Genomic DNA, 27,500 nt, shown 5'->3' on the forward strand with positions numbered 1-27,500 from the left:
ACATACACACTCATACACACATTGTACACACACTGTACACACACTGATGTACTCATACACACATTGTACACACACACACACACACACTTATGCTCTCACATATACACACATAACTGACACAGTTTTGCTTCCTGGACTCTGACTGATCCAAAAATACCCCTGACATTTCTGTACATTACTGTGTTATATAAGTTCTGCTGTTATATACACGCTGCTCTGTTACTCACATCAGAAGCGCATTATTACTCCTGTTATATACACGTTATATTTAATCTGTACTCATAACCATGACCACACCAGTGTTCAGCCCCGTCTCCTCTCACCTTTTACCTTGTATTTATTGTACTGTTTGTGTTTATCTGCACTGTGTGTGTGTGTGTGTGTTGTTTACACTTGTGTTCTGTGGTGCACCCTGGTCCTGGTCCTGGTGGAACCTTGTTTTCTGTATGTTCTCTAATAGAGCTGATAGGTTTGTGATGATAACAGTAGGAACTATTTTAGGCAGTACAGGGAGGCAGTCGGGCCGCATTCCTCATGCTCATGATCACACCGCTCTTATTCTCTCACTGTACAGTCGGACGGGCGTGGCCTCCATCAAACCCAAATCATTTAATCATTAGAACCGGGAGCACAGGGCGGATCGGTCATCAGTACAGTCCGATTACTCATTCATCCTCCCTTAAACGTGTGGAACAGTGGTGATTCATGTCTAATACCAAGAGCTCCATTGTTTCAGGGATTTCTTAAGAATCGAGAGCTTTGTTCAGTCTGATTCAGAACAAAACCCAGTAAACCAGTCAGCTGCTCAATGCTTCCAAACTTCAGCGTCCCATTATTTAGTGACGTGCTGCTTTATTTGTATCTTTTAGTTTCTCCCAGTACAAATAGATTCACGGACTGGTTTGTTTCCCAACCCATGAACGCCCCAGTGTGTGTGTGTGTGTGTGTGTGTGTGTGTGTGTGTGTGTGTGTGTGTGTGTGTGTGAGAGTCTGGTTTTCATGTCACACACCGACTTACGTCGCTTCCACCCTAAAGCAAACACCGCACCTCACACACCAGCTCCTGTTCCCTGTTTAATCATCGATAAGATCCCGAGTGTTCCAGTGATTTCTCTACACACACACACACACACACACACGAACCTCCAACTCACACACACACACACACACACACACACACACACACACACGAACCTCCAGCTCACACACACACAGATCTGAGCGACCACGCCCTTCTGTTTCACATCATTATAAACCTTGATATCTCTCTACACACAGTTTACATCATCCTGACTGAGAGACCACTGATCAACGTTCCCTCTCTCAGCTCAGTCAGGATCAGGAGGCGGGCTCTGTCTCAGTAAAGCCTGAGTCTGATTGGATGTGGTGTGTAAATGTCTGACTCCAGCTGGACGTTTGATTGGTCGAGAGTGAAGGAACCTGATTTTAACTTCTGCTATATAAAACATGAATCTGTATGAGAGACTCGTTCTGCTGTGTGTTTATACAAACGCTGGTGATTTATTAATTATGCTTAAAGAATCCTGAAACCTAAACGTCACTTATTTACATTAAAATGTAAATGTGGAAGCGTGTGAGTTTAATAAGATTCACCTCAGTGAGCTGCTGCTGCTTCTGTTTGGGATCAAACACACAAACGTTCCTTCAGTAAACACCGGAGGATAAATTAGGGCCAGCAAATCCAGATGTTGTTTCCAGTGACTGTGGTTCCACCGTTTGGACCCCTGATCAAGGGTTGTGATGTTTAGATGCTCAACGTTGTGCCTTATTTCAGCCAATTGTAGGGTGGTCCCTAGTCCCTACATCCATAACCCTAACAATGAGGGCATCAGACCCCAAAAAGGAGGAACATCAGACCCCAAAAAGGAGGAAAATCAGACCCCAAAAAGGAGGAACATCAGACCCCAAAAAGGAGGAACATCAGACCCCATAAAGGAGGAACATCAGACCCCAAAAAGGAGGAACATCAGACCCCAAAAAGGAGGAACATCAGACCCCAAAAAGAGGAACATCAGACCCCAAAAAGGAGGAACATCAGACCCCAAAAAGGAGGAAAATCAGACCCCAAAAAGGAGGAACATCAGACCCCATAAAGGAGGAACATCAGACCCCAAAAAGGAGGAACATCAGACCCCAAAAAGAGGAACATCAGACCCCAAAAAGGAGGAACATCAGACCCCAAAAAGAAGGACATCAGACCCCAAAAAGAAGGACATCAGACCCCAAAATGAGGAACATCAGACCCCAAAAAGGAGGAACATCAGACCCCAAAAAGGAGGAACATCAGACCCCATAAAGGAGGAAAATCAGACCCCAAAAAGGACGAACATCAGACCCCAAAAAGGAGGAACATCAGACCACAAAAAGGACGAACATCAGACCCCAAAAAGGAGGAACATCAGACCCCAAAAAGGAGGAACATCAGACCCCAAAAAGAAGGACATCAGACCCCAAAATGAGGAACATCTGACCCCAAAAAGGAGGAACATCAGACCCCAAAAAGGAGGAACATCAGACCCCATAAAGGAGGAAAATCAGACCCCATAAAGGAGGAACATCAGACCCCAAAAAGGAGGAACATCAGACCCCAAAAAGGAGGAACATCAGACCACAAAAAGGATGAACATCAGACCCCAAAAAGGAGGAACATCAGACCCCAAAAAGGAGGAACATCAGACCCCAAAAAGGAGGAACATCAGACCCCAAAAAGGAGGAACATCAGACCCCAAAAAGGAGGAACATCAGACCACAAAAAGGAGGAACATCAGACCACAAAAAGGACGAACTTCAGACCCCAAAAAGGACGAACATCAGACCCCAAAAAGGAGGAACATCAGACCCCAAAAAGGAGGAACATCAGACCCCAAAATGAGGAACATCTGACCCCAAAAAGGAGGAACATCAGACCCCAAAAAGGAGGAACATCAGACCCCAAAAAGGACGAACATCAGACCCCAAAAAGGAGGAACATCAGACCACAAAAAGGACGAACTTGAGACCCCAAAAAGGAGGAACATCAGACCCCAAAAAGGACGAACATCAGACCCCAAAAAGGACGAACTTGAGACCCCAAAAAGGACGAACATCAGACCCCAAAAAGGATGAACATCAGACCCCAAAAAGGAGGAACATCAGACCACAAAAAGGACGAACTTGAGACCCCAAAAAGGAGGAACATCAGACCCCAAAAAGGACGAACATCAGACCCCAAAAAGGACGAACTTGAGACCCCAAAAAGGACGAACATCAGACCCCAAAAAGGATGAACATCAGACCCCAAAAAGGAGGAACATCAGACCCCAAAAAGAGGAACATCAGACCCCAAAAAGGACGAACATGAGACCCCATAAAGGAGGAACATCAGACCCCAAAAAGGACGAATATCAGACCCCAAAAAGAGGAACATCAGACCCCAAAAAGGACGAACATGAGACCCCATAAAGGAGGAACATCAGACCCCAAAAAGGACGAACATGAGACCCCATAAAGGAGGAACATCAGACCCCAAAAAGGACGAACATCAGACCCCAAAAAGGAGGAACATCAGACCCCAAAAAGGAGGAACATCAGACCCCAAAAAGAGGAACATCAGACCCCAAAAAGGACGAATATCAGACCCCAAAAAGAACAGCAGACCCCTAAACTCAGTATAAATCAGCACAGTAATGAAGGTTCTTCTCACCACATTTAGACTCGACTTGTGAAACTTTAGTCCAAAAATCCTGAAGTTCATCTTTCCTGAATCTTCTGAATGAGTCGGTGCTGAGCGACACTCGGAGCTGGACGCTGGTTTTGGTTTTGGTGTGTGGACGGCGTGGCGGTTATTAAAAAAGGGCCGGACGCTCCACAGTGAAGTGCTGGACGTGATCACGGAGAGTGGTGGATGAAGCACCGGTCTGTACTTCCATGTTGTCATGATCAGGTGATTAAAATGACTTTTTGCTGCTGGTTTCAGGCTCAGAACAAACAGACGGGGGTTTTCGCCGCTGCTAAAGTGATCGATACCAAGACGGAGGAGGAGCTGGACGACTACATGGTGGAGATCGACATCTTGGCTTCCTGTGAGCACCAGTACATCGTCAAACTGCTGGATGCCTTCTACTACGAGGACAAACTCTGGGTAAGTAGTGATATTCCGAAATCCTGAACCATAAGCTTGTCTGAGGGTCTCTGTGCAGCACCATCGATCAGCCAGCAGAGGGCGTTAATGCTGCGGGTATGAGGAATCTCCTCCGGCGGAGTTATACCCTCCTCATAACTGCAGCATTGGCTGATTGATGGCGCCTGAGACCTGTATAGTATAGATCAGTGCATGACTCTCTGTACGCTCTCCCAGTTCCTCCCAGTCTCTTACTGGTGGTGTACATATGTAGACACTGAGCTCTGACTCTGAGTGGTGAGGTGTAACTGGTTTCGGATGACCCCCCCCCGCCCCACAATGGAGTGGTGAAAGTGGTGATGAATAATTGATGATCTGATCTGGTTTTCTTCTGCAGGATCATCACGTCACGTTCATGTTGAGTCTCTCCTGGTTTAGGTTAAAACGCCGCATTAATCTGCTATTACATTTATTACACTTACTTACATGTGGATCTAAATCTGTAGAGTCCCAAGTACCTTCAGTCACAGTGATTCAGTGATGGTGTGATTGTGAGAGAAGTGTCCGAGGCTTCTGTACATCATTTATTGTTGTTATTTTCTCTGTATAGTTAAATAATTTATACTTCTTTGATATAACAGTTAATATTAAATAATCTCTCTCTGTGTAGATTCTGATTGAGTTTTGTGCAGGAGGTGCAGTTGATGCTGTCATGCTGGGTAAGAATTGTAATATATTATTATTATTTTTATTGTATTTTTATTATTGTTATAACTATTATTACTTTTATTATTGTTTATATTATTATTATTTTATTACATTTATTATTATTATTATTATTGTATTAATATTACTATTACTAATAGAAAAATTTACTTCATTTTGTTATTTTTTTATGATATTATTAATATTACTGTTATTATTATTATTATTAGTTTATTTTTTAATATTATGATAAAGATTATAATTAATAATAGATTTTATTTTTGTTATTATTAATTGTATTATGATTATTGTTGTTATTAATTAAATAATTAATTTAAATAATAATAATAATTAGTTTTTGTTATTTTGAAGTCTTTATTATTATTAATATTATAAATAGTTTTTTAATATGATTATATTAATATTATAATTATTATTATTAATTTATTTTATGTATTTTATTGTTATTATTGCAGTAATGAATAATTAATTGAATAATTAATGAAATTATTTATTGTTGGTATTATTATTATTAATATTGTATTCTAAATATTCTGTTATTATTCATTGATTCATTGTTTGATGGTTATGGTTATCAAATATTTATTTTATTTTTGTTATAATTATTGTTATTTATTATTATTATTGTTTATTGTTTAATATTATAACTTTTTTTATTAATATTATTACTACTATATTATTGATTATTGTTATTATTATCATCACTATTATTATTATTATTTATTGTTTAATATTATTATAATTAATTTATTATTATTATTATTACTGTTGTTGTCATTATAATTATTGTTATTAATTAATTAATTTTTGATTATTATAATAGTTATTAATTATTTTTTGATTATTATTATTATAATTGTTATTATTAATTCATTAGTATTTGATAATTATTATAATTGTCATTGTTAATTAATAAGTTTTTGATTATAATTATAATTGTTATTATTAATTAATTAATATATGATAATTATTATAATTATTCTTATTAAATAATTATTATTTGATCATTATTATAATTCGTCTTATTAATTAATTAATATTTGAGTATTATTATAATTGTTATTATTAATAAATCAATATTTGATCATGATTATAATTGTTATTATTAATTAATTACTTTTCAATTTTTATTATAATTGTTATTATTAATGAATTAATATTTGATCATTATTATAATTGTTATTATTAATTAATGAATATTTGATCATTATTATCCCATCGCTCCACCTGAGCTCTCACCCAGATTGAATCATTTTAAAGCGTGACGTTTTGCTATAAAAGTTTAAACGTGCGTTACAGACTCAGCGGGGGGTCCTGAGCCGAGAGTGTTACAGCAGTTTAAACCCACGAGCTTTATTTAGGGTTTTACTGGAAATGTTCTGGTAGTTTGGTAGTAGGTGGTGCAGAATGATGGAGACTCACTACAGCTGATCAGTGCTGAATTTAATGCTCCTCTGCTCCTAGCTGTTATTAGAGGAACTGTCAGAGGAACTGTTAGTGAAGTGTACTGCTGTTGAAGGTGGTTTTGCTTTAGCAGTGGTGTTGATTTAGTGAGTTAGTGTTGAGTTAGAGTTGTAGTACCGACTCTCTCCTCCTCTCGTCTCCATGGTAATAACCTTTTTTCTCTGGTATCAGGGTCCTGACCACAGTTCAGCCACGATGGTTTTATTTCTGTACCATGAACGATCAGCTCTTATTAAGAAGTGTGAAGCTACAGGAGGATGCAGCTCATCGTTCTGCTTTATTTACATCTAGATTAAACATATAAAAAAACCAGAGTAAAAGTTCCACAGAGTAAAAGAGAGTGGAGCAGTTCTTCAGCTTCAGAGCTTCCACGTCTGCTTCAGTGCTGCTAGTGATCAAGTTTAACCACAGTTATGAGAATCATTCGGAAGTTTTTTTAGGTGTGTGTGTGTGTGTGTGTTGGGGGGGGGGGGATTTCTGTCTTATAACTGGAGTTATAGTGTGTGTGTTAGAAATGTTCCAGTATGGTTCTGTGTGGTTTGTGTTTTAGTGATTCTGATCCTGATTCTGCTTCTTTTTGATTCTCTGTTTTGATTCGAACCTGGTAAAAAAGGGTCAAATCAGCTTTATTCTCTTTTATCATTAAGTGTTAACTAAACACTCACAGAGTAAACCCATCAAAATAAACTATAATAAACTATAATAAACCTGTGAGGAAACGACAGTTTATAAGAACAATAAAGTCATATCTTATTTTAAAGTTTAGTTTGTACCCGCCGTACTTGCTGTTTTGTATTTGGTTCTAAATTAGAACTGAGTTTTGGTTCCTAGTCCTGATATTCCAGACTGTGTGTGTGTGTGTGTGTGTGTGTGTGTGTGTGTGTGTGTGTGTGTGTGTGTGTGTGTTCTCAGAGTTGGAGAGGCCGCTGACGGAGCCCCAGATTCGGGTGGTGTGTAAACAGACCCTGGACGCGCTGACGTACCTCCACGAGAATAAGATCATCCACAGAGACCTGAAGGCCGGGAACATCCTGCTGTCCTCAGACGGGGACGTCAAAGTGGGTGAGGAGACCAGAACCGAACCCCAGTACTGAAGAGTTATTAAATATTAAATTGTGGTATTATTTAGTGATTCCTGATGGTGCTGATCTCAGGGTGAGATTGTGTCTCTAATCTGCTTCATCTCTCACTCAGCTGATTTTGGAGTTTCTGCTAAAAACACCAGGACCATTCAGAGACGAGACTCCTTCATCGGAACTCCTTACTGGTGCGTCTACCGGTTTTATACTATTTTTCCACTAATGTAATGATGTACATAAAAACATACCAGTACATCCTTTTTACTGAGATAAAACAAATTAATTGAATTAATTTTAGATAACAGTTGTGTGAGCAGAAACGCTGGGCTTATTTTACTGTTAGGTTTCACTATTACACAGTAATAAAGTGCAGACTGGTTTCTCTAGAGAGGGGTGTCCACATTTTCGTGGTTTGAGATCTACTATTTCAGTCGACAGGTCAACGTGATCTACTTTTTGAGGTCGGCCTCATTGTTGTTTAAATGCGCTTCATTTCCTGTACTGATATTCAGCTGAACAATCACACTGACCTTATTCTGATGATTTACTCTGAATGGTGTCGGTCAGGTTCATGTATCTGGACAGGAGCTGCTGATACCGATTCTCATCAGGCTTCCAAGTGTTCATCAGTAAGGATGGACCCATATTTAGTCTTCATTATTATCATTATTATTGTCATTATGTTCTGTATATTTTTGTTCTTTCTTATTTTTAATATTTCTGTGTAACTTGCTGTGGCAATACGAATGTCCTTATTTGTCCTGTCAATAAAGCTTCTTTTGAGTTTAAGTTTGAGTAGTATCATGTGGTAAAAGTCTGATTCACACAAGCAGGTCGATCCAAACATGCTGTTAAATACGCGGCTCATTTTCTCATGTTAGGATATTTTTCCTCAGTTCCAAACCTGTCCAGCAGAGGCGCTCGACTTCATATGAGTGTCAGATTGAGGGTTTAAATTTCTCCCTCAGCTTCTTCCCTGTATGAATGAAACAGCGTCTCTGCAGCGTTCCTGCCCGAAACGAAGCGTTTGTGGTTCTTTGTGCTCGGTCGCCTCTCGTCTTCACTAACGGTGCAGGTTACAGAAAGGAAAAATGCAAAAATGGTGCAAACTGGCTACTGATGAGTGAAAACTGAGGTGTAGCTATGGTAACAAACCACAGATTTAAGAAACAGTGGCCGCATTTGATGTCGATCACGTTGAACTGTGTGAATGAGACGCGATCTACCAGCGTGCACTGTGCCATCGACTGATGGATCACGATCGACGTACTGGGCACCCCTGGTCTAGAACATCAGAGACGTCCAAACTGTGATTTTTGTTTGTTGTGGTTTAATAACCATCAGAAAGTCATTAGTTCTGTTCCCCGTTTTCTCCTCTCTTGACCTCTTCTGACCCCTCTCCCCCCTGTGATTTTAGGATGGCCCCTGAGGTGGTGATGTGTGAGACGTCGAAGGACCGACCGTACGATTTTAAAGCTGATATCTGGTCTCTGGGCGTGACGATGATCGAGCTGGCGCAGGTCGAGCCGCCCAATCACGAGATGAACCCCATGAGGGTCCTGCTCAAAATCGCCAAGTCTGAACCCCCCACCCTCATGCAGCCGTCACGATGGTAACGTCACCAAACCCCTTTAGTCTGTTTTATTATCTACTGTTCTCACAAATGCACTTCTTATCCCAGTTTAGTCGTACCCGGTTCCCTGATGAATCTTAAACCAGGTTTCTCTCTCTGCATGATCAGGTCTCCAGAGTTCAGTGATTTCCTGAGGAAAGCTCTGGATAAGAACGTCGACCATCGCTGGAGCACCACACAACTTCTACAGGTGAACCTCGGAGAACCTGCAAATATACACGTTTATCTATAGATCTATACATACAAACACACATCAGGAAGAGTTGGGACGATCTGGGAAAATACAATTTACATTTGCTTTTGTTTTGATTAGATGTCAGACAGGATGAAGCTGAGATATTTCATCTTTCATCTGCTCAACTTCATTTCATTTATTAATAATCATCCATTCCTGCATTTCAGACCTGCAACACATTCCAAATAAAGTTGGGACAGTAAAGCATTTACCACTTTGTAATGTCGCGGAGGAGAGCGAGTGATTTAGTGTTTCAGCTTTTATTTTGTCTCGTTCTTCCTGCAAACACGTCTTAAGATGTGCAGCAGTACGGGGGGTCGTCGTCGTTTCAGAATCCTCCTCACGTTCTCTATCGGGGACAGGTCAGGACTGCTGATTCATCTGAGCACAATACACGTTTCCACTGTGTGATGGTCCATCCTAGATGCCTCCGAGCCCAGAGAAGTGGACGCCGCTTCTGGACATGGTTAACATGAGGCTTCTTTTTTGCACAGTAAAGTGTGAAGTATGATTAGTGCAGTAACTCTGTATTGTAGAGCTTGATAAAGGTTTGATAAACTAATCCCTCACCCATGTGGTTATATCAGCTAGTGTTGAGTGGAGGTTCTTGATGCGTCTGAGGGATGGTAGATCACGAGCGTTCAGATTAAGCTGCACCCTCCACCTTTACACACTGAAATTCCTCCTGATTCCTCGAATGGTTTTATGATATTCTGCACTGTAGAGGGAGAACATGCAAATCCCTTCCAATCTTTCTTTGAGGTTCATTGTTTTTAAACATTTTAATCATTTTCTCACACATTTGTGGACAAACTGGATCCTCTGATCATCTTTACTCATCAGAGACTCTCAGCCTTTCCTGGTGCTGCTTTTGTACCAAACCATGATCACAATCACCTGTTCACATCACCTGTTTAACATCACATCATTATTTAGATAGATAGATAGATACTTTATTGATCCCGAAGGAAATTAAAGCCCCAGTAGCATAATACAACAAATAATTAACAGTACAAAACAAAACAAAAGGAAACAGAAAAGTAAAAATAGAACAGAGTCTTTCTTGTGATTAACATAAAATGAATAACTGGTAACTGTAATGATGCATGAGGTATATTGCTAGTGTAAAAATTGAATAGTAATTAAATTATTAAATTATTAAATAGTAAAGTGACATGTGACAATATTGCACAATGAGGCCAATATAGCCAAATATATACATACACATATACACCCATATACATACATATTCACACATGCAAATACATACACATTTATACTCATGTACACATATGCAAATACCTACACACATATATACATACAGTGTATCACAAAAGTGAGTACACCCCTCACATTTCTGCAAATATTTTATTATATCTTTTCATGGGACAACACTATAGACATGAAACTTGGATATAACTTAGAGTAGTCAGTGTACAGCTTGTATAGCAGTGTAGATTTACTGTCTTCTGAAAATAACTCAACACACAGCCATTAATGTCTAAATAGCTGCAACATAAGTGAGTACACCCCACAGTGAACATGTCCAAATTGTGCCCAAAGTGTCAATATTTTGTGTGACCACCATTATTATCCAGCACTGCCTTAACCCTCCTGGGCATGGAATTCACCAGAGCTGCACAGGTTGCTACTGGAATCCTCTTCCACTCCTCCATGATGACATCACGGAGCTGGTGGATGTTAGACACCTTGAACTCCTCCACCTTCCACTTGAGGATGCGCCACAGGTGCTCAATTGGGTTTAGTCCATCACCTTTACCTTCAGCTTCCTCAGCAAGGCAGTTGTCATCTTGGAGGTTGTGTTTGGGGTCGTTATCCTGTTGGAAAACTGCCATGAGGCCCAGTTTTCGAAGGGAGGGGATCATGCTCTGTTTCAGAATGTCACAGTACATGTTGGAATTCATGTTTCCCTCAATGAACTGCAGCTCCCCAGTGCCAGCAACACTCATGCAGCCCAAGACCATGATGCTACCACCACCATGCTTGACTGTAGGCAAGATACAGTTGTCTCGGTACTTCTCACCAGGGCGCCGCCACACATGCTGGACACCATCTGAGCCAAACAAGTTTATCTTGGTCTCGTCAGACCACAGGGCATTCCAGTAATCCATGTTCTTGGACTGCTTGTCTTCAGCAAACTGTTTGCGAGCTTTCTTGTGCGTCAGCTTCCTTCTGGGATGACGACCATGCAGACCGAGTTGATGCAGTGTGCGGCGTATGGTCTGAGCACTGACAGGCTGACCTCCCACGTCTTCAACCTCTGCAGCAATGCTGGCAGCACTCATGTGTCTATTTTTTAAAGCCAACCTCTGGATATGACGCCGAACACGTGGACTCGACTTCTTTGGTCGACCCTGGCGAAGCCTGTTCCGAGTGGAACCTGTCCTGGAAAACCGCTGTATGACCTTGGCCACCATGCTGTAGCTCAATTTCAGGGTGTTAGCAATCTTCTTATAGCCCAGGCCATCTTTGTGGAGAGCAACAATTCTATTTCTCACATCCTCAGAGAGTTCTTTGCCATGAGGTGCCATGTTGAATATCCAGTGGCCAGTATGAGAGAATTGTACCCAAAACATCAAATTTAACAGCCCTGCTCCCCATTTACACCTGGGACCTTGACACATGACACCAGGGAGGGACAACGACACATTTGGGCACAATTTGGACATGTTCACTGTGGGGTGTACTCACTTATGTTGCCAGCTATTTAGACATTAATGGCTGTGTGTTGAGTTATTTTCAGAAGACAGTAAATCTACACTGCTATACAAGTTGTACACGGACTACTCTAAGTTATATCCAAGTTTCATGTCTATAGTGTTGTCCCATGAAAAGATATAATGAAATATTTGCAGAAATGTGAGGGGTGTACTCACTTTTGTGATACACTGTACATATATATATATATACACCTGCACATGCACACAAGTGCATACAAGTGCATACGAGTACATACACACATGGCTACACTAGAAACCCTCAGTCTTTAGCTACAGTCAGCCGTCCCTACCTGGTGGAGTTGTAGAGCCTAATGGCTCTGGGTACGAATGACTTTCTAAGCCTGTCCGTGGAGCAGCTCTGAGACAGCAGCCTGTCACTAAACATGCTCCTCTGTTTAATAATCACTGTATACAGTGGGTGACTGACATTGTCCATGATAGAATAGAGTTTACACAGTGTCCTCTTTTCTGCCACTGTTACCAGTGGTTCCAGTTCAATGCCTACCACTGCACCAGCTCGTCTAATCAGTTTGTCCAGTCTTGCTTCGTCTTTCTTTTTAATGCTGCCACCCCAGCACAGCACCGCATTTAGTGCACAGCATTTAGTGTTTCATCTCATTACTAGTCCTAAATTACACCCGTCCCAACTTTATTTGGAATGTGTTGCAGGTCTGAAATCCAGGAATGGATGATTATTAATAAATGAAATGAAGTTGAGCAGATAAAAGACGAAATATCTCAGCTTCATCCTGTCTGACATCAAATAAACGTCAAAGTCAATATTAGGAGCACTGTGTTTTTATTATTAATTGCATTTTCCATGCTGTCCCAACTTTTTCTGATTTGGGGTTGTAGATATAGATGTATATATAGCTGTAGGTATATATGGTATAGTTTTTGTGCATTAATGATATTTCTCTTGTTCTGGTCTCTCAGCACCCGTTCGTTTCGAGCGTGGCTGATAATAGACCCCTGCGTGAGCTGATCGCTGAGGCTAAAGCTGAGGTGTATGAGGAGATTGAGGACAGTAAGGATGAGGAGGATGAAGAGGAGACGGAAACACCGCTGGTACGAGGGTTCATTATTCTGCTCACCTTAAACACCAGAACTACAGTGTTTACATTCTGCTTCATCTGATGTGATGATCTGGTGTATTAGAATCTCAGCTCTGCAGTGTAGCAGACAAAACCAGCCACTAGTCTGCTGGGTGGGAAAAGACGGGACTAAAGAGTGGGCGGGGTCGCTGTGTAAGGACCCTGGTTAGTAGCCTGTACAGAAGTGGAGGAACGTGGAGATCAGCGCGTGACTCTCCATGAGTGAGACCGACCTCATACGCCGATCCTCCGAAGTACAGACAAATAAGAAGGGGTCGATGGAGGGTGGGCGTGTCGTAGCGAGGGCGTGTCAGGAGAATATACCCTCCTCGTACACCATCGGGGTCTCCAGCAGAGGAAGAGGAACTGGATATGACTAAACTGGGAGAAAAAGGGAGAAATAAATAGTAAAGAATCCGAGATGTTATCGGCACTTTCTGTACAGAACGATTCTCATCGTGGTTTCTCTGTTCCTGCAGGACGTTCCCGGTCATGAACGAGCTCCATCTGAGGTCAGTGTTGGCAGCTCTGAGGATGATAAACCTCCTGAAGGTGCCAGTGTGCCAACAGAGCCGCTCAGTGAGAAACCAGAACCAACCGAGGATAAAACACCTGCTGCTGATCGAGCCGCTGAGGACCAGACTCCTGAACCCGCCGCTGAAAAGACTCCGAAAGAACCAGAACCTCCGACGTCAGACACCACAGAGATCCTGGAGACGTCTGTCCAGAAACCTGTGGTCATCGGTGAGGAGACTGGAGAGGAGAACCAGGAGCCCACGGAGGAACCCGGCGGAGATGCTGATCATGTACAGACGACCCCGCAGGTCGAGAAGAAGGAGGAGGAGGAGAAACCGAATGTGACGACAGAGGAGGAAAGAGAAGCTGCTGAACCTGAGGACGGAACCAGCAGTGTACCTGAGACGGAGGAGGAGATGGAAAAGAAAACGTCCCAACAGGAGGAGACGAGCGAGTCGAATCCGGAGACTCGAGTTCCTGATGAGAAGGAAAACAAACCGAATGAGGGTGAGACGAGCTCTGAGGTCGCCCCGCCCGTTATCATCATCAACGGAGAACAGGAAGAGGAAGAGGGCGGGCCGAAACAAACCGAGGAACGTTCCGTGTCCCCCAGAGCCGCTGAGGAACCTCACGTGGACCAGAACCCGATGGCGCCGGCAGCAGTGAAGCCCGATACAGAGAAGGATTCGGACTCTGGCAGCAGCTCCGCGGCCGATACCACCAGCATGGACCTCTCCATCTCCAGCTTCCTGTCCAGGAGTAAAGAGGGATCCGTCTCAGTCCAGGTAAAACACGCCAGCGTCCACATACTTCTGACTCGCGTGTGTTTAGTGTAATGACTCACGACTCCGACTCCTCCTCCTACAGGACTCCAAATTTCAGAAGAAGACTATGAAGAAGACGCGTAAGTTCATGGTGGACGGAGTGGAGGTCAGCGTCACCACGTCCAAGATCATCACTGACCGCGACACCAAGAACGATGAGATGAGGTTCCTGAGGTGATGTTCTCAACTTTCTATTGATCCTATCGGTATAGGCCGGGCGTCTATATGGATGATGATTGGCTCGGTCGAGGGGCTGCGTGCAGCACCATCCATCAGCCAGCAGAGGGCGTAACTGCAGCGGTTATTAGGAGAGAACTCTGGTGGAGGGGATTCCTCATCACTGCTGCAGTGACGCCCTCTGCTGGCTGATCCATGGTGCTGCACAGAGATGGGGGATAACGGAGATCAGTGCGTGTCTCTCTGTGTATGATACTGATCCCCATATGAACCATATGGACTGGAGGTCTGCAGCAGTAGAGGGAAAATACCATCGGGGAATCGGATACGACTAAAAAGGGGGTCTTATATTAAATTATATTAAACTAAATGTGTTTCTGTGTGTATGTATGCGTGTGTATATGTATGATGTGTATAATGTGTGTGATGTATGTGTGTGTGTGTGTGTATATTTTATATATATATACAGTGGGGCCAAAAAGTATTTAGTCAGCCACTGATTGTGCAGGTTCTCCTACTTAGAAAGATGAGAGAGGTCTGTAATTTTCATCATAGCTACACTTCAACTATGAGAGACAAAATGAGAAAAAAAAATCCAGGAAATCACATTGTAGGATTTTTAAAGAGTTTATTTGTAAATTATGGTGGAAAATAAGTATTTGGTCAATAACAAAAGTTCAACTCAATACTTTGTAACATGACCTTTGTTGGCAATGACAGAGGTGAAACGTTTCCTGTAAGTCTTCACCAGGTTTGCACACACTGTAGCTGGTATTTTGGCCCATTCCTCCATGCAGATCTCCTCTAGAGCAGTGATGTTTTGGGGCTGTCGCTGGGCAACACGGATTCCACAAATTTTCTATGGGGTTGAGGTCTGGAGACTGGCTAGGCCACTCCAGGACCTTGAAATGCTTTTTACGGAGCCACTCCTTCGTTGCCCGAGCGGTGTGTTTGGGATCATTGTCATGCTGGAAGACCCAGCCACGTTCCATCTTCAATGCTCTCACTGATGGAAGGAGGTTTTGGCTTAAAATCTCACGATACATGGCCCCGTTCATTCTTCCCTTAACACGGATCAGTCGTCCTGTCCCCTTTGCAGAAAAACAGCCCCAAAGCATGATGTTTCCACCCCCATGCTTCACAGTAGGTATGGTGTTCTTGGGTTTTTCTTCTTCCTCCAAACACGACGAGTTGAGTTTTTACCAAAAAGTTCCATTTTGGTTTCATCTGACCACATGATATTCTCTTAATCCTCTTCTGGATCATCTATATGCTCTCTGGCAAACTTCAGACGGGCCTGGACATGTACTGGCTTAAGCAGGGGGACACGCCTGGCACTGCAGGATTTGAGTTCCTCTCGGCGTAGTGTGTTACTGATGGTAGCCTTTGTTACTTTGGTCCCAGCTCTCTGCAGGTCATTCATCAGGTCCCTCCGTGTAGTTCTGGGATTTTTGCTCACCGTTCTCATGATCATTTTGACCCCACGGGATGAGATCTTGACCCCAAGGGAGATTATCAATGGTCTTGTATGTCTTCCATTTTCTTACAATTGCTCCCACAGTTGATTTATTCACACCAACCTGCTTGCCTATTGTAGATTCACTCTTCCCAGCCTGGTGCAGGTCTACAGTTTTCTTCCTGGTGTCCTTCGACAGCTCTTTGGTCTTGGCCATGGTTGAGTTTGGAGTCTGACTGTTTGAGGCTGTGGACAGGTGTCTTTTATACAGATAACGAGGTCAAACAGGTGCCATTAATACAGGTAACGAGTGGAGGACAGAAGAGCTTCTTAAAGAAGAAGTTACAGGTCTGTGAGAGCCAGAAATCTTGCTTGTTTGTTATTGACCAAATACTTATTTTCCACCATAATTTACAAATAAATTCTTTAAAAATCCTACAATGTGATTTCCTGGATTTTTTTTTCTCATTTTGTCTCTCATAGTTGAAGTGTAGCTATGATGAAAATTACAGACCTCTCTCATCTTTCTAAGTAGGAGAACCTGCACAATCAGTGGCTGACTAAATACTTTTTGGCACCACTGTAGCTTAGTCTCAGAAGTGTCTTTTTGTTATTACCTTATGGGATGAAAAAAATATCGAGATGTATATCGTGGTTCAGCGAAAATAGATCGAGATTTTACTTTTGATCCATATCGCCCAGCCCTAATATATTTATATATGGTGTGTGTGTGTGTGTGTGTATATGATGTGTGTATAATGTGTGTATAATGTGTGTATGTGTGTGTATATATGATGTGTATATATGATGTGTATATATATGATGTGTGTATAATGTGTGTGTGTATATATGATGTGTGTGTATATATGATGTGTGTATAATGTGTGTGTGTATATATGATGTGTGTGTATATATGATGTGTGTATAATGTGTGTGTGTATATATGATGTGTGTGTGTATATATGATGTGTATATATGATGTGTGTGTATATATGATGTGTGTATAATGTGTGTGTGTATATATGATGTGTATATATGATGTGTGTGTATATATGATGTGTGTATAATGTGTGTGTGTATATATGATGTGTGTATAATGTGTGTGTGTGTATATATGATGTGTATATATGATGTGTGTGTATATATGATGTGTGTATAATGTGTGTGTGTATATATGATGTGTATATATGATGTGTGTGTATATATGATGTGTGTATAATGTGTGTGTGTATATATGATGTGTGTATAATGTGTGTGTGTATATATGATGTGTATATATGATGTGTGTGTATATATGATGTGTGTATAATGTGTGTGTGTATATATGATGTGTGTATAATGTGTGTGTGTATATATGATGTGTATATATGATGTGTGTGTATATATGATGTGTGTATAATGTGTGTGTGTATATATGATGTGTATATATGATGTGTGTGTATATATGATGTGTATATATGATGTGTGTGTATATATGATGTGTGTATAATGTGTGTGTGTATATATGATGTGTATATATGATGTGTGTGTATATATGATGTGTGTATAATGTGTGTGTGTATATATGATGTGTGTATAATGTGTGTGTGTGTATATATGATGTGTATATATGATGTGTGTGTATATATGATGTGTGTATAATGTGTGTGTGTATATATGATGTGTATATATGATGTGTGTGTATATATGATGTGTGTATAATGTGTGTGTGTATATATGATGTGTGTATAATGTGTGTGTGTATATATGATGTGTATATATGATGTGTGTGTATATATGATGTGTATATATGATGTGTGTGTATATATGATGTGTGTATAATGTGTGTGTGTATATATGATGTGTATATATGATGTGTGTGTATATATGATGTGTGTATAATGTGTGTGTGTATATATGATGTGTGTATAATGTGTGTGTGTATATATGATGTGTATATATGATGTGTGTGTATATATGATGTGTGTATAATGTGTGTGTGTATATATGATGTGTATATATGATGTGTGTGTATATATGATGTGTATATATGATGTGTGTGTATATATGATGTGTGTATAATGTGTGTGTGTATATATGATGTGTATATATGATGTGTGTGTATATATGATGTGTGTATAATGTGTGTGTGTGTGTGTGTGTAGACGACAGGAGCTGCGTGAGTTGAGGTTCCTACAGAAGGAGGAGCAGCGCGCTCACCAGCAGCTCACCGACAAACTACAGCAGCAGAAAGAACAACTGTTCCGCCGCTTCGAACAGGAAATGATGGTCAGTAACTTCCTCTTCTGATAAATACATTAGGGAAGGTCCAGCAGGGTTACAGAGGAGAAACAAACCGGTTACACAGGAACCAGAACTGAACTGATATCTCATACAGTGGAAAGATGTGAAGAAGAGCACACACACACACACACACACACACACACACCATCACATACTTCAAGATGGCGCCGGTGAGGTCGGCTGCCGTCACGACTGCTCCGACAACTTTTTACCTATTTTTATTTATTTCGCAGCTTTTTATCGGTTTTAACCTCTTTTTCTTTTCACCACGGCTTGTATCCGATATGATAGAAGTACTCTTATTTCTATTCATCTACAATCCACTCACCTTTCGCCGTTTTTAACTCCGGATTCATCGTGGCCGAAGGAGATCCTGAGAGACAACAAAGGACGGGACCCGAGGTGGCGTCCCCGAGGGAAACGAGCCGGCGTCAGGAACAAGCTGAGGGCTAGGGCACACCGAGCTCCCCTGCCTAGTATCCTGTTAGCCAACGTCCGGTCTCTGGACAACAAGCTCGACGACCTCCGGGCCAGGATCAAGTTCCAGAGAGACATTCGGGACTGCGACCTTCTCTGCTTCACCGAGACATGGCCGAACCCAGCGGTACCGGACCACGTCATCCAGCCGGCCGAGCGCTTCTCGGTATACCGCATGGACAGAACGATGGAGTCGGGAAAGACAAGAGGAGGTGGTGTGTGCATGATGGTAAACAGCAGCTGGTGTGATAATACCAACGTTGTTACTCTTGCACGCTCCTGCACACCTAACCTGGAACTTCTGGCACTCAAGTTTCGTCCTTTCTACCTTCCTGGGGAATTTACTTCGGTCATTGTCGGCACCGTTTATATTCCACCTCGGGCGAACATGGACACTGCACTGTGTGAACTTCATGACACACTCACACAGTTTCAGACTCATCACCGGGACGCTGCACTTATTGTGGTTGGTGATTTTAACAGCGCTAACCTCAAACGTGCAGTACCGAACTTTTATCAGCACATCACCTGTCCCACCAGAGGGAAACGGACACTGGATCATTGTTACACTCCGTATAAAGACAGTTACAAGGCACAATCTCATCCACCGTTTGGAAAGTCTGATCACGCCGCCATCTTTCTCATGCCTAAATATAAACAAAGGCTGAAACAGGAGGTTCCGGTTCAGAGGGAGGTCACGCGCTGGACGGACCAATCGGTGGCTGCCTTGCAGGACGCTCTGGATGACGCAGACTGGGATATGTTCCGAGAGAGCTCCGCTGATGACGTCAGCGTGTTTACGGAAGCGGTTGTGGGATTGGTTGGGAAACTGGTGGACGATACGGTGGAGAAAACCGTAGTGAAAACTTTTCCCAACCAGAAGCCGTGGATGAATAAAACCGTCCGCGACGCCCTGAACTCTCGCACCGCTGCCTACAACGCGGGGCTCATCAGCGGTAACATGGAGGAATATAAAGCTGCGTCTTACAGAGTACGTCGAGCGGTGAAGGAGGAGAAGCGGCGCTCCGGGGAGAAAACAGAGACACGGTTCCAGCAGAGTGACTCTAGAACCCTGTGGCAGGGACTACGGACCATCACGGACTACAGAAGCCCACCCTCCAGACTGGTGAGTGCGGACGCGTCTCTGGCGACCGAGCTGAACACCTTCTACGCTCGCTTCGAGGCTGCAGCCGGCAACGCTAACGATGCCATCAGCGCTACCGGCGTGACCAGCATGCAGACGGAGCTCGTCGGAACGCAGAGACCCCTCATCATCAGGGAGAGTGATGTTCAGGAGAGCCTTCAGGAGAGCGAACACCAGGAAAGCAGCAGGACCGGACGGGATCGCCGGCCGAGTCATCAAAGCCTGCGCGGACCAGCTAGCACCGGTGTTCACGGTCATCTTCAACCTGTCCCTGACCCAGTGCATCGTACCAGCGTACCATCACACACACACACACACACACACACACACACCTACACCTGGTTTACACTGATGTAACGTCACTCAGCTTCATAACTGAAACACAACCGACTGTTCCATCACATCACAGCACATTTATTACTGTCATACTGTCATTATTTCAGATCATTTCAATATTGTGCTGCATCACATTTCTACACACATTTCTACACATGTCTCTGCTCCTGTGTGCTCAGGTGAAGAAGCGTCAGTATGATCAGGAGATGGAGAACCTGGAGAAGCAGCAGAAGCAGACCGTGGAGAAGATGGAGCAGGATCACACCAACCGTCTGAGGGACGAAGCCAAGAGGATCAAATCAGAGCAGGATAAAGAGTTCTCCAAGTTCCAGAACATGCTCAAGAACCGCAAAAAAGAGGTACGAGGGTCCCGGCAGTCATGGTTAATACTCTGCTTTAGTACTGTAGCGGGATGCTAATCTGGAGCCGCGCCGCCGCGTCGTTCTGATTTAGCTCGGTGGAGGAGCGACGCTGCTGCTTTTCTCTTTTATTTCTGCATTTCCTCCTTTTTCTCCGTATTTAGTCGTAGCCGGTTCCTCTTCCTCTGCTGGAGACTCCGATGGTATACGAGGAGGGTATATTCTCCTGACACACCCGCGCTCCACCGACCCCTTCTTATCCCCCCGTACTTCGGTGGATCTGTGCGTGAGGTCGGTCTCGCTCATGGAGAGTCACGCACTGATCTCCAGGTTCCTCCACTTCTGTACAGGCACCTCGGTCCTCTAACCAGGGTCCTTACACGGTGTCCAAGACCCCACCCACTTTTTAGTCCCGTCTTTTCGCACCCGGCAGACCGCACTGTCAATTGTGCCCGCTAGGGGGCGCCAAGCATTCTAACTCGGCTGCCTATACAGACAACAATTGGATTGTTCGTGGGTGGGAGTGCTGCTGGGGATTCCTCATAAGTGCTGCAGTGACGCCCTCTGCTGGCTGATGGATGGTGCTGCACAGAGACGGGGGATAATGGAGATCAGTGTGTGACTCTCCGTGCATGATACGGATCCCCGTATGAACCAGCCTGGTGCAGGTGAAAAGAAGCGGTCGGTGCTGCACACGTGTGGGAGGGGGCGTGTGTTAGTCACATGACCCTCCTCGGTCAGGAGTGGAGGTCTGCAGCAGTAGAGGGGAGTTGGATATGACTAAATGAGGAGGCTCTGTTGTATCAGTGTGATGTTGGTGGTTTGTTCTACATTTATCTCCTCTCTCTCGTGCGTGAGAGGATCAGTTTTGTTTTGCTCTGCATGACCGTGTAGATGTGGCTGTGGGTTGTGGGTTGCAGGTTTGTGGGTTTGAGCTTCATGTTCAGTCCCGTTTCTCTGCTGTACTGATGTGGTACTGATGTGCTGCACGACTTCAATCACTCTGGTTTGTTCCTGCTGCTGCTGTTTATTCTGCTTTACTGTACAGACAGGATTATAATGTTTATAATGTTTATTTTAATTATAATGTTTATAATGTTTATTTTAATTATAATGTTTATAATGTTTATTTTAATTATAATGTTTATAATGATGTATAATAGTTTTAATTACTGTTTTATACACCGATCAGCCATAACATTAAAACCACCTCCTTGTTTCTACACTAACTGTCCATGTTATCAGCTCCACTCACCATATAGAAGCACTTTGTAGTTCTACAATTACTGACTGTAGTCCATCTGTTTCACCCTGTTCTTCAATGGTCAGGACCCCCACAGGACCCCCACAGAGCAGGTATTATTTAGGTGGTGGATGATTCTAAGCACTGCAGTGACACTGACATGGTGGTGGTGTGTTAGTGTGTGTTGTGCTGGTACGAGTGGATCAGACACAGCAGCGCTGCTGGAGTTTTTAAACACCTCACTGTCACTGCTGGACTGAGAATCGTCCACCGACCAAAAATATCCAGCCGACAGCGCCCCGTGGGCAGCGTCCTGTGTCCACTGATGAAGGTCTAGAAGATGAGCGACTCAAACAGCAGCAATAGATGAGCGATCGTCTCTGACTTTACATCTACAAGGTGGACCGACTAGGTAGGAGTGTCTCATAGAGTGGACAGTGAGTGGACACGGTGTTTAAAAACTCCAGCAGCGCTGCTGTGTCTGATCCACTCATACCAGCGCAACACACACTAACACACCGGCACCATGTCAGTGTCACTGCAGTGCTGAGAATCATCCAGCACCTAAATAATACCTGCTCTGTGGGGGTCCTGTGGGGGTCCTGACCATTGAAGAACAGGGTGAAACAGATGGACTACAGTCAGTAATTGTAGAACTACAAAGTGCTTCTATATGGTAAGTGGAGCTGATAACATGGACAGTGAGTGTAGAAACAAGGAGGTGGTTTTAATGTTATGGCTGATCAGTGTGTGTGTGAACATTAATAATGATGACTGAGTGAATGTGATGTGATGTGTAGGACCGGATGTTGTGGTGATGGGGTTTCAACTCTATAATCATCATCATTTCTTTTTCCTGTATAGAATTAAAAATAGAATTTATTAATAATCTCTTAAAATGATGCACTTTAAACTGGGGTGTTTATTTTATTTAAACATATATTTTGGGTGGGGGTGAAGGGGGGGTGGTGGTGTAATGATATACCCACGTCACCAGCCCTCCCATTAAGCAGAAGCCAGTTTGATGAGCTGCAGTGAGCACACGATCGTACACCAGTGTGTGTCTGACTCTCAAAAACCTAAAATAGGTGTCAGATCCTGGTCAGGGTCACAGTGGGAATACCCTAGACAGGGTGACAAGCCATCACAGAGTTTCAGACGTCCTTCTCCCTTCAGACAGACATAACCAATCATGTCTGTGCAGACACCCGGCTGGCCGATAGCACCTCTGAGATTCAAACCCAGATCTCAGAGGCTGTGAGACACAGTAACAGTGGAAGGAACATCAGTGTGGGCGGGGAACTAAAAATATGGTATACAGGGCGGCACGGTGGCTCGGTGGGTAGCACTGCCACCTCTCAGTGAGAAGGTCCTGGCTTCGATTCCCCAGGACCTTGGAGTTTGGCATGTTCTCCTCCCACAGTACAAAGGCGTGTGAGGTGAATTGGAGACACAAAATCAGCCATGGTGGTGTTTAATATTGAACCTGGACTAATGAATCATGGGTAACCTGGAACTACCTGTCATGAACAGAACCAAAGTGGAGAACAAACATCATCTTACAATCCTAATAATGAAATAAATGACTTCATTAATAAAACGATATAAAGCCGCATTCCTGTAGTAAGTTCATGTGATGAGAGCTGCATTAATCAGGTTCCTGTTGTGGCAGCACTTTATTCATATGTTTATGGGGTATACAATCACTGACAGTTTAGTGTGCATCATTTTAGAGGTTTGAGTTTAAAGGCTTTAACATGATGGGGGTTTAGTTCGTCCTGTAAGATGAACCTCGACCTTTCAGTTCATGATCTTCCTCCTCTCCTGATCTTTCACTGATATCATGACGTGGTGGTGGTGAGTACGCAGGTGCTGATCTCAGATCTGATCCTTCACACTAACAGAACCAGAACTCGGTACCAGAACCTCTCACCTGTGGTTCCTTCAGGGTTCAAAATCTCCTCTAATCATCCGAACCCTCTCCTCCTCCCCTCCTCCTGGGTGATCAGGGCTGGTGTGGTACTAATCAGAATACCTCTGCATGCCCTCTATCAGTGGTACAGACTAGCAGCTGTACTCTCAGTAGCCTGAATGTACCTGAATGTTCCTCGTACGCTGTAGGTTGAGCAGGAGGTCAGCATGTCCCCCAAACACATACGCAAAGCTCTTAGGAAACTTTTAAAGGAGGACCTGAGTGCGGCCGAGCACGAGCAGGTAAATACTCTTCATCATCTTCATCTTCACATCACCATCTTCATCACATGATCATCATCACCATCATCATAATCACATCTTTATTACATCATCATCTTTATCATCACATGATCATTATTATAATCACATCATCTTCATCATCTTCACATGATTATCATCACCATCATCACCATTACATGATCTTTATTATCATCACATAATCATTACATCATCATCACCACCACCACCATCGCATCATTATAATCACATCATCATCACTATCATCACCACCATCTTCACATCATCACATCATCATCATCATCACATAATCATCATCTTCACATCATCATCACATCATTATAATCACATCATCACCATCACTATCACCATCACTATCATCATCACCTTCATTATCATCATCTTCATCTTCACATCATCATCACATCATCATAATCACATCTTTATTACATCATCATCTTTATCATCACATGATCAGTATTATAATCACATCATCATCACATCATTATAATCACATGATGATCATCACATTATCACATCATCATTACAATCATCACCACCATCACACCTACAGTGTTTGACACTCAGCAGCCCCTCCCCACTCCTCCCCACAGTGCTGGGGTTTAGCTTTATTTACAGTGAGAGAAACGAAGACCTTAATGACCTTGATGTGTTTCATTTGGTTTTTTTTAATTACTCCCTAAATTTTCTCCCAGCCTGGTCGTATCCAGTTCCCCAGTCGTATCTCCTCTACCCCTGCAGACAGGAAAGACGGGTGCAGTAGTGAACCTTCACACAGGGATCAGGATCACGTACAGTCACTACAGTCGATTATTCACCATCACTGTGCAGCTCCTCAAGCAGCCAGCAGAGGTCACTAGTGCAGAAGCAGGGAAGCATCTATTCAGTCTGTTCACCCTCACGCACAGCTAATCATGTCTGTGTAGGCGCCTGACGGGCTGATAGCGAAACTGAGATTTAAACTCAAGAGTCTGAGATCTCAGCGGTGTCGGGGTAGCACCGTCTGAGCCCCGTCTAAAAACTACACTCGTTTAAAATTGTACTTTCAGGTTTAGATTTAACATTTAATTCTTATTCTACATTCAAGTGACAAATTATAGGAAAATGCGTAACAACGGTAATAAAAGGGCGGAGCAGCATTTCCCAAACCCTCACTTTCTCTGTTCCACACACACACACACACACACACACACTCACACACACACACTGTACATTTAAAGATAGGCACTATATAGACCTAAATATAAACTAGAGATTTAAACCCTCACCCATCCTGTACTTTAATGTTCAGTTAAATGTATTTTTGAGCCGTTAATCTTTGATCTGCTTTATATCGACTGAATGTTTTTGTTGTATTGATAATTAAACCCCCGGGGTAATTAGTGTGTATTCATATTGTTCTTGAGCGCATCTGTTAGTAATGGTTTACCTGATCATTTATGTCCTGATGCTGAATGAATGAAGGAACGTCGTGAGGAGAACCTGCTCATCTCCAGATGTACCTGATGCTGTTCACGACTCTAACTGTGAGACAGTTACATTTCTAACCTCTGAGCTTAGGCCGGGGGTTCGGGGCGTGGCGCTGAGAGCGTGTGTGTGTGTGGTGTGTGTGGTGTGTGTGTGGTGTGTGTGTGGTGTGTGTGTGGTGTGTGTGTGTGTGGTGTGTGTGGGTTTACTGGGCGCTGAGCGTTTTGTCCCTGACCCGGCCGGGTGTGTTCTGCTCTACAGGGCGTGGCCCAGGTCATGATTCAGTCGTTTCAGTTGTCCTCGTGCGCTCTGTTCAACGCTCAGATGCAGGATGTAAGTCTCGACCTTTGACCCTCTCCCTGTCCCACCCCTCGTCACATGTGCCTGCCTCCCACCAATCCCGAAACGTTCTGCAGCGGCGCTCCTCACGATCACGTGATCAGATCAGGCGGGCGGGGTCGAACACGCCCACGTTTATACGAACTGACGGCTGGCACATGTGAGCAGGGGGGTGCACTTGTTTGCGGTGCTGTGTGTGTGTGTTTCTGTGTGTGTGTGTGTGTGTGTGTGTGTGTTTTCTGTGTGTGTGTGTGTGTTTTCTCTGTACGCGAGTCTCTGTGCTGCCACCTACAGAAAACTTAATCACTGCGGCTGCAGGAATTTATAATAATACTATCGGGATCACAGTCACATCTGTAAGAATTCTAACGGAGGGTGTGGTAGAGAGGAGCAGGAGAGAGTGCGGAGGGTGGAGTGGGTGGTGTAGAGTGGCAGGACTGATCTGTCATAGAAGGGTATGTACCAGAGTAAAAGGAAGAGTCTTGATGAGATGAAGATGCTGATGCTGACGGAGTTTATTAGAGGGACGGAGCAGAGACGATCTGAGCATGTGCAGAGGAGGGATGAGAGTTCTATAGGGAGAAGGTGCTGAGGAGGATGAGGAGGTTTATGGGTGTGGGAGGATCTGCAGGTGCTTTGGGGGGACAGAAGAGGAGGTTCAGGACAGGACAGGGTGAGGTGGAGATGAATGATCCGCTGTGGCGCCCCCTAGTGGGAGTCACTGAAGGACGATGCACCCCTGCTGAGTGTTTGTGTTTTCATGCAGCTGTAATTAAACTGTAAGGCAGCGTTTCCCAACCTTTTCATATAAGATATCATTTCACTGACCGACGGGGCGGCAGGATTTATTAATACTGCTCATAAACGATGTAAAATCAGCTTTTTTCTCTGCAACGAGACGCTGCTCCCACCTAGTGGTGACGGGAGATAATAACACCTAAAAATAAAACTGCTTTTATAGCGTCTTTTTTATTCATTCTTTCTGTGCGGCCTGGTAATAAATGACCCATGGCTCTGTGGTTGGGGACCGCTGCTGTAAGGTGTTTAAGCCTCATGAGATCCTGGTCAGGGTCACAGTGGGTCTGGTTTCCCCAGGACCACTGGGTGTGGTACAGTAATGATGCACGGACTGGTTTAATTACTCAGACGGGGGCTCGGCTTTAAATGCTACTGTTTTATTTCAGCATTTTCTCCTTTTTTCCCTGTATTTAGTCATAACCAGTTCCTCTTCCTCTGCTGGAGACCCCGACGGTGTACGAGGAGGGTATATTCTCCCGACACGCGGCGTGTGAGCGCTCCATCGACCCCTTCTTATCCCCCCGTACTTCGGTGGAGGTCGGTCTCGCGTAGGGAGAGTCACGCACTGATCTCCACGTTCCTCCACTTTTTAGTCCCGTCTTTTCCCACCCTGCAGACTAGCTGCCGATTTAGTCTCCTGCAGTGCCGATCGTGCCCACTAGGGGGTGTATTTCCATCGTGTAGGCTGTACTTTGTTCTGTTCCTGTAAACATGTTTTTAATTGTTTTGATCTGTTTGGTTCCTGACGTCGGCGTGC

The 27,500-nt window shown here is 43.5% G+C and overlaps 1 protein-coding gene across 2 annotated transcripts in view; it reads left to right on the forward strand.

Annotated features, from left to right (window-relative positions):
* LOC134315259 (serine/threonine-protein kinase 10-like) overlaps positions 1–27,500 on the forward strand; it is a 54,276-nt gene that overhangs the window by 8,865 nt on the left and 17,911 nt on the right. The window contains exons 2-13 of one of the 2 annotated variants that reach the window (XM_062996341.1): positions 3,977–4,141; positions 4,791–4,839; positions 7,223–7,372; positions 7,505–7,577; positions 8,807–9,001; positions 9,131–9,212; positions 12,935–13,066; positions 13,572–14,393; positions 14,476–14,606; positions 18,210–18,333; positions 20,485–20,664; positions 24,029–24,121. In XM_062996341.1, coding sequence (XP_062852411.1) covers positions 3,977–4,141; positions 4,791–4,839; positions 7,223–7,372; positions 7,505–7,577; positions 8,807–9,001; positions 9,131–9,212; positions 12,935–13,066; positions 13,572–14,393; positions 14,476–14,606; positions 18,210–18,333; positions 20,485–20,664; positions 24,029–24,121 — 2,196 coding nt within the window. The remainder of the gene's footprint in view (positions 1–3,976; positions 4,142–4,790; positions 4,840–7,222; positions 7,373–7,504; positions 7,578–8,806; positions 9,002–9,130; positions 9,213–12,934; positions 13,067–13,571; positions 14,394–14,475; positions 14,607–18,209; positions 18,334–20,484; positions 20,665–24,028; positions 24,122–27,500) is intronic. The other variant, XM_062996342.1, reaches the window with a different exon arrangement.

The sequence above is a fragment of the Trichomycterus rosablanca genome, chromosome 5 (genome assembly GCF_030014385.1).
Source record: "Trichomycterus rosablanca isolate fTriRos1 chromosome 5, fTriRos1.hap1, whole genome shotgun sequence".
NCBI lineage: Eukaryota > Metazoa > Chordata > Actinopteri > Siluriformes > Trichomycteridae > Trichomycterus > Trichomycterus rosablanca.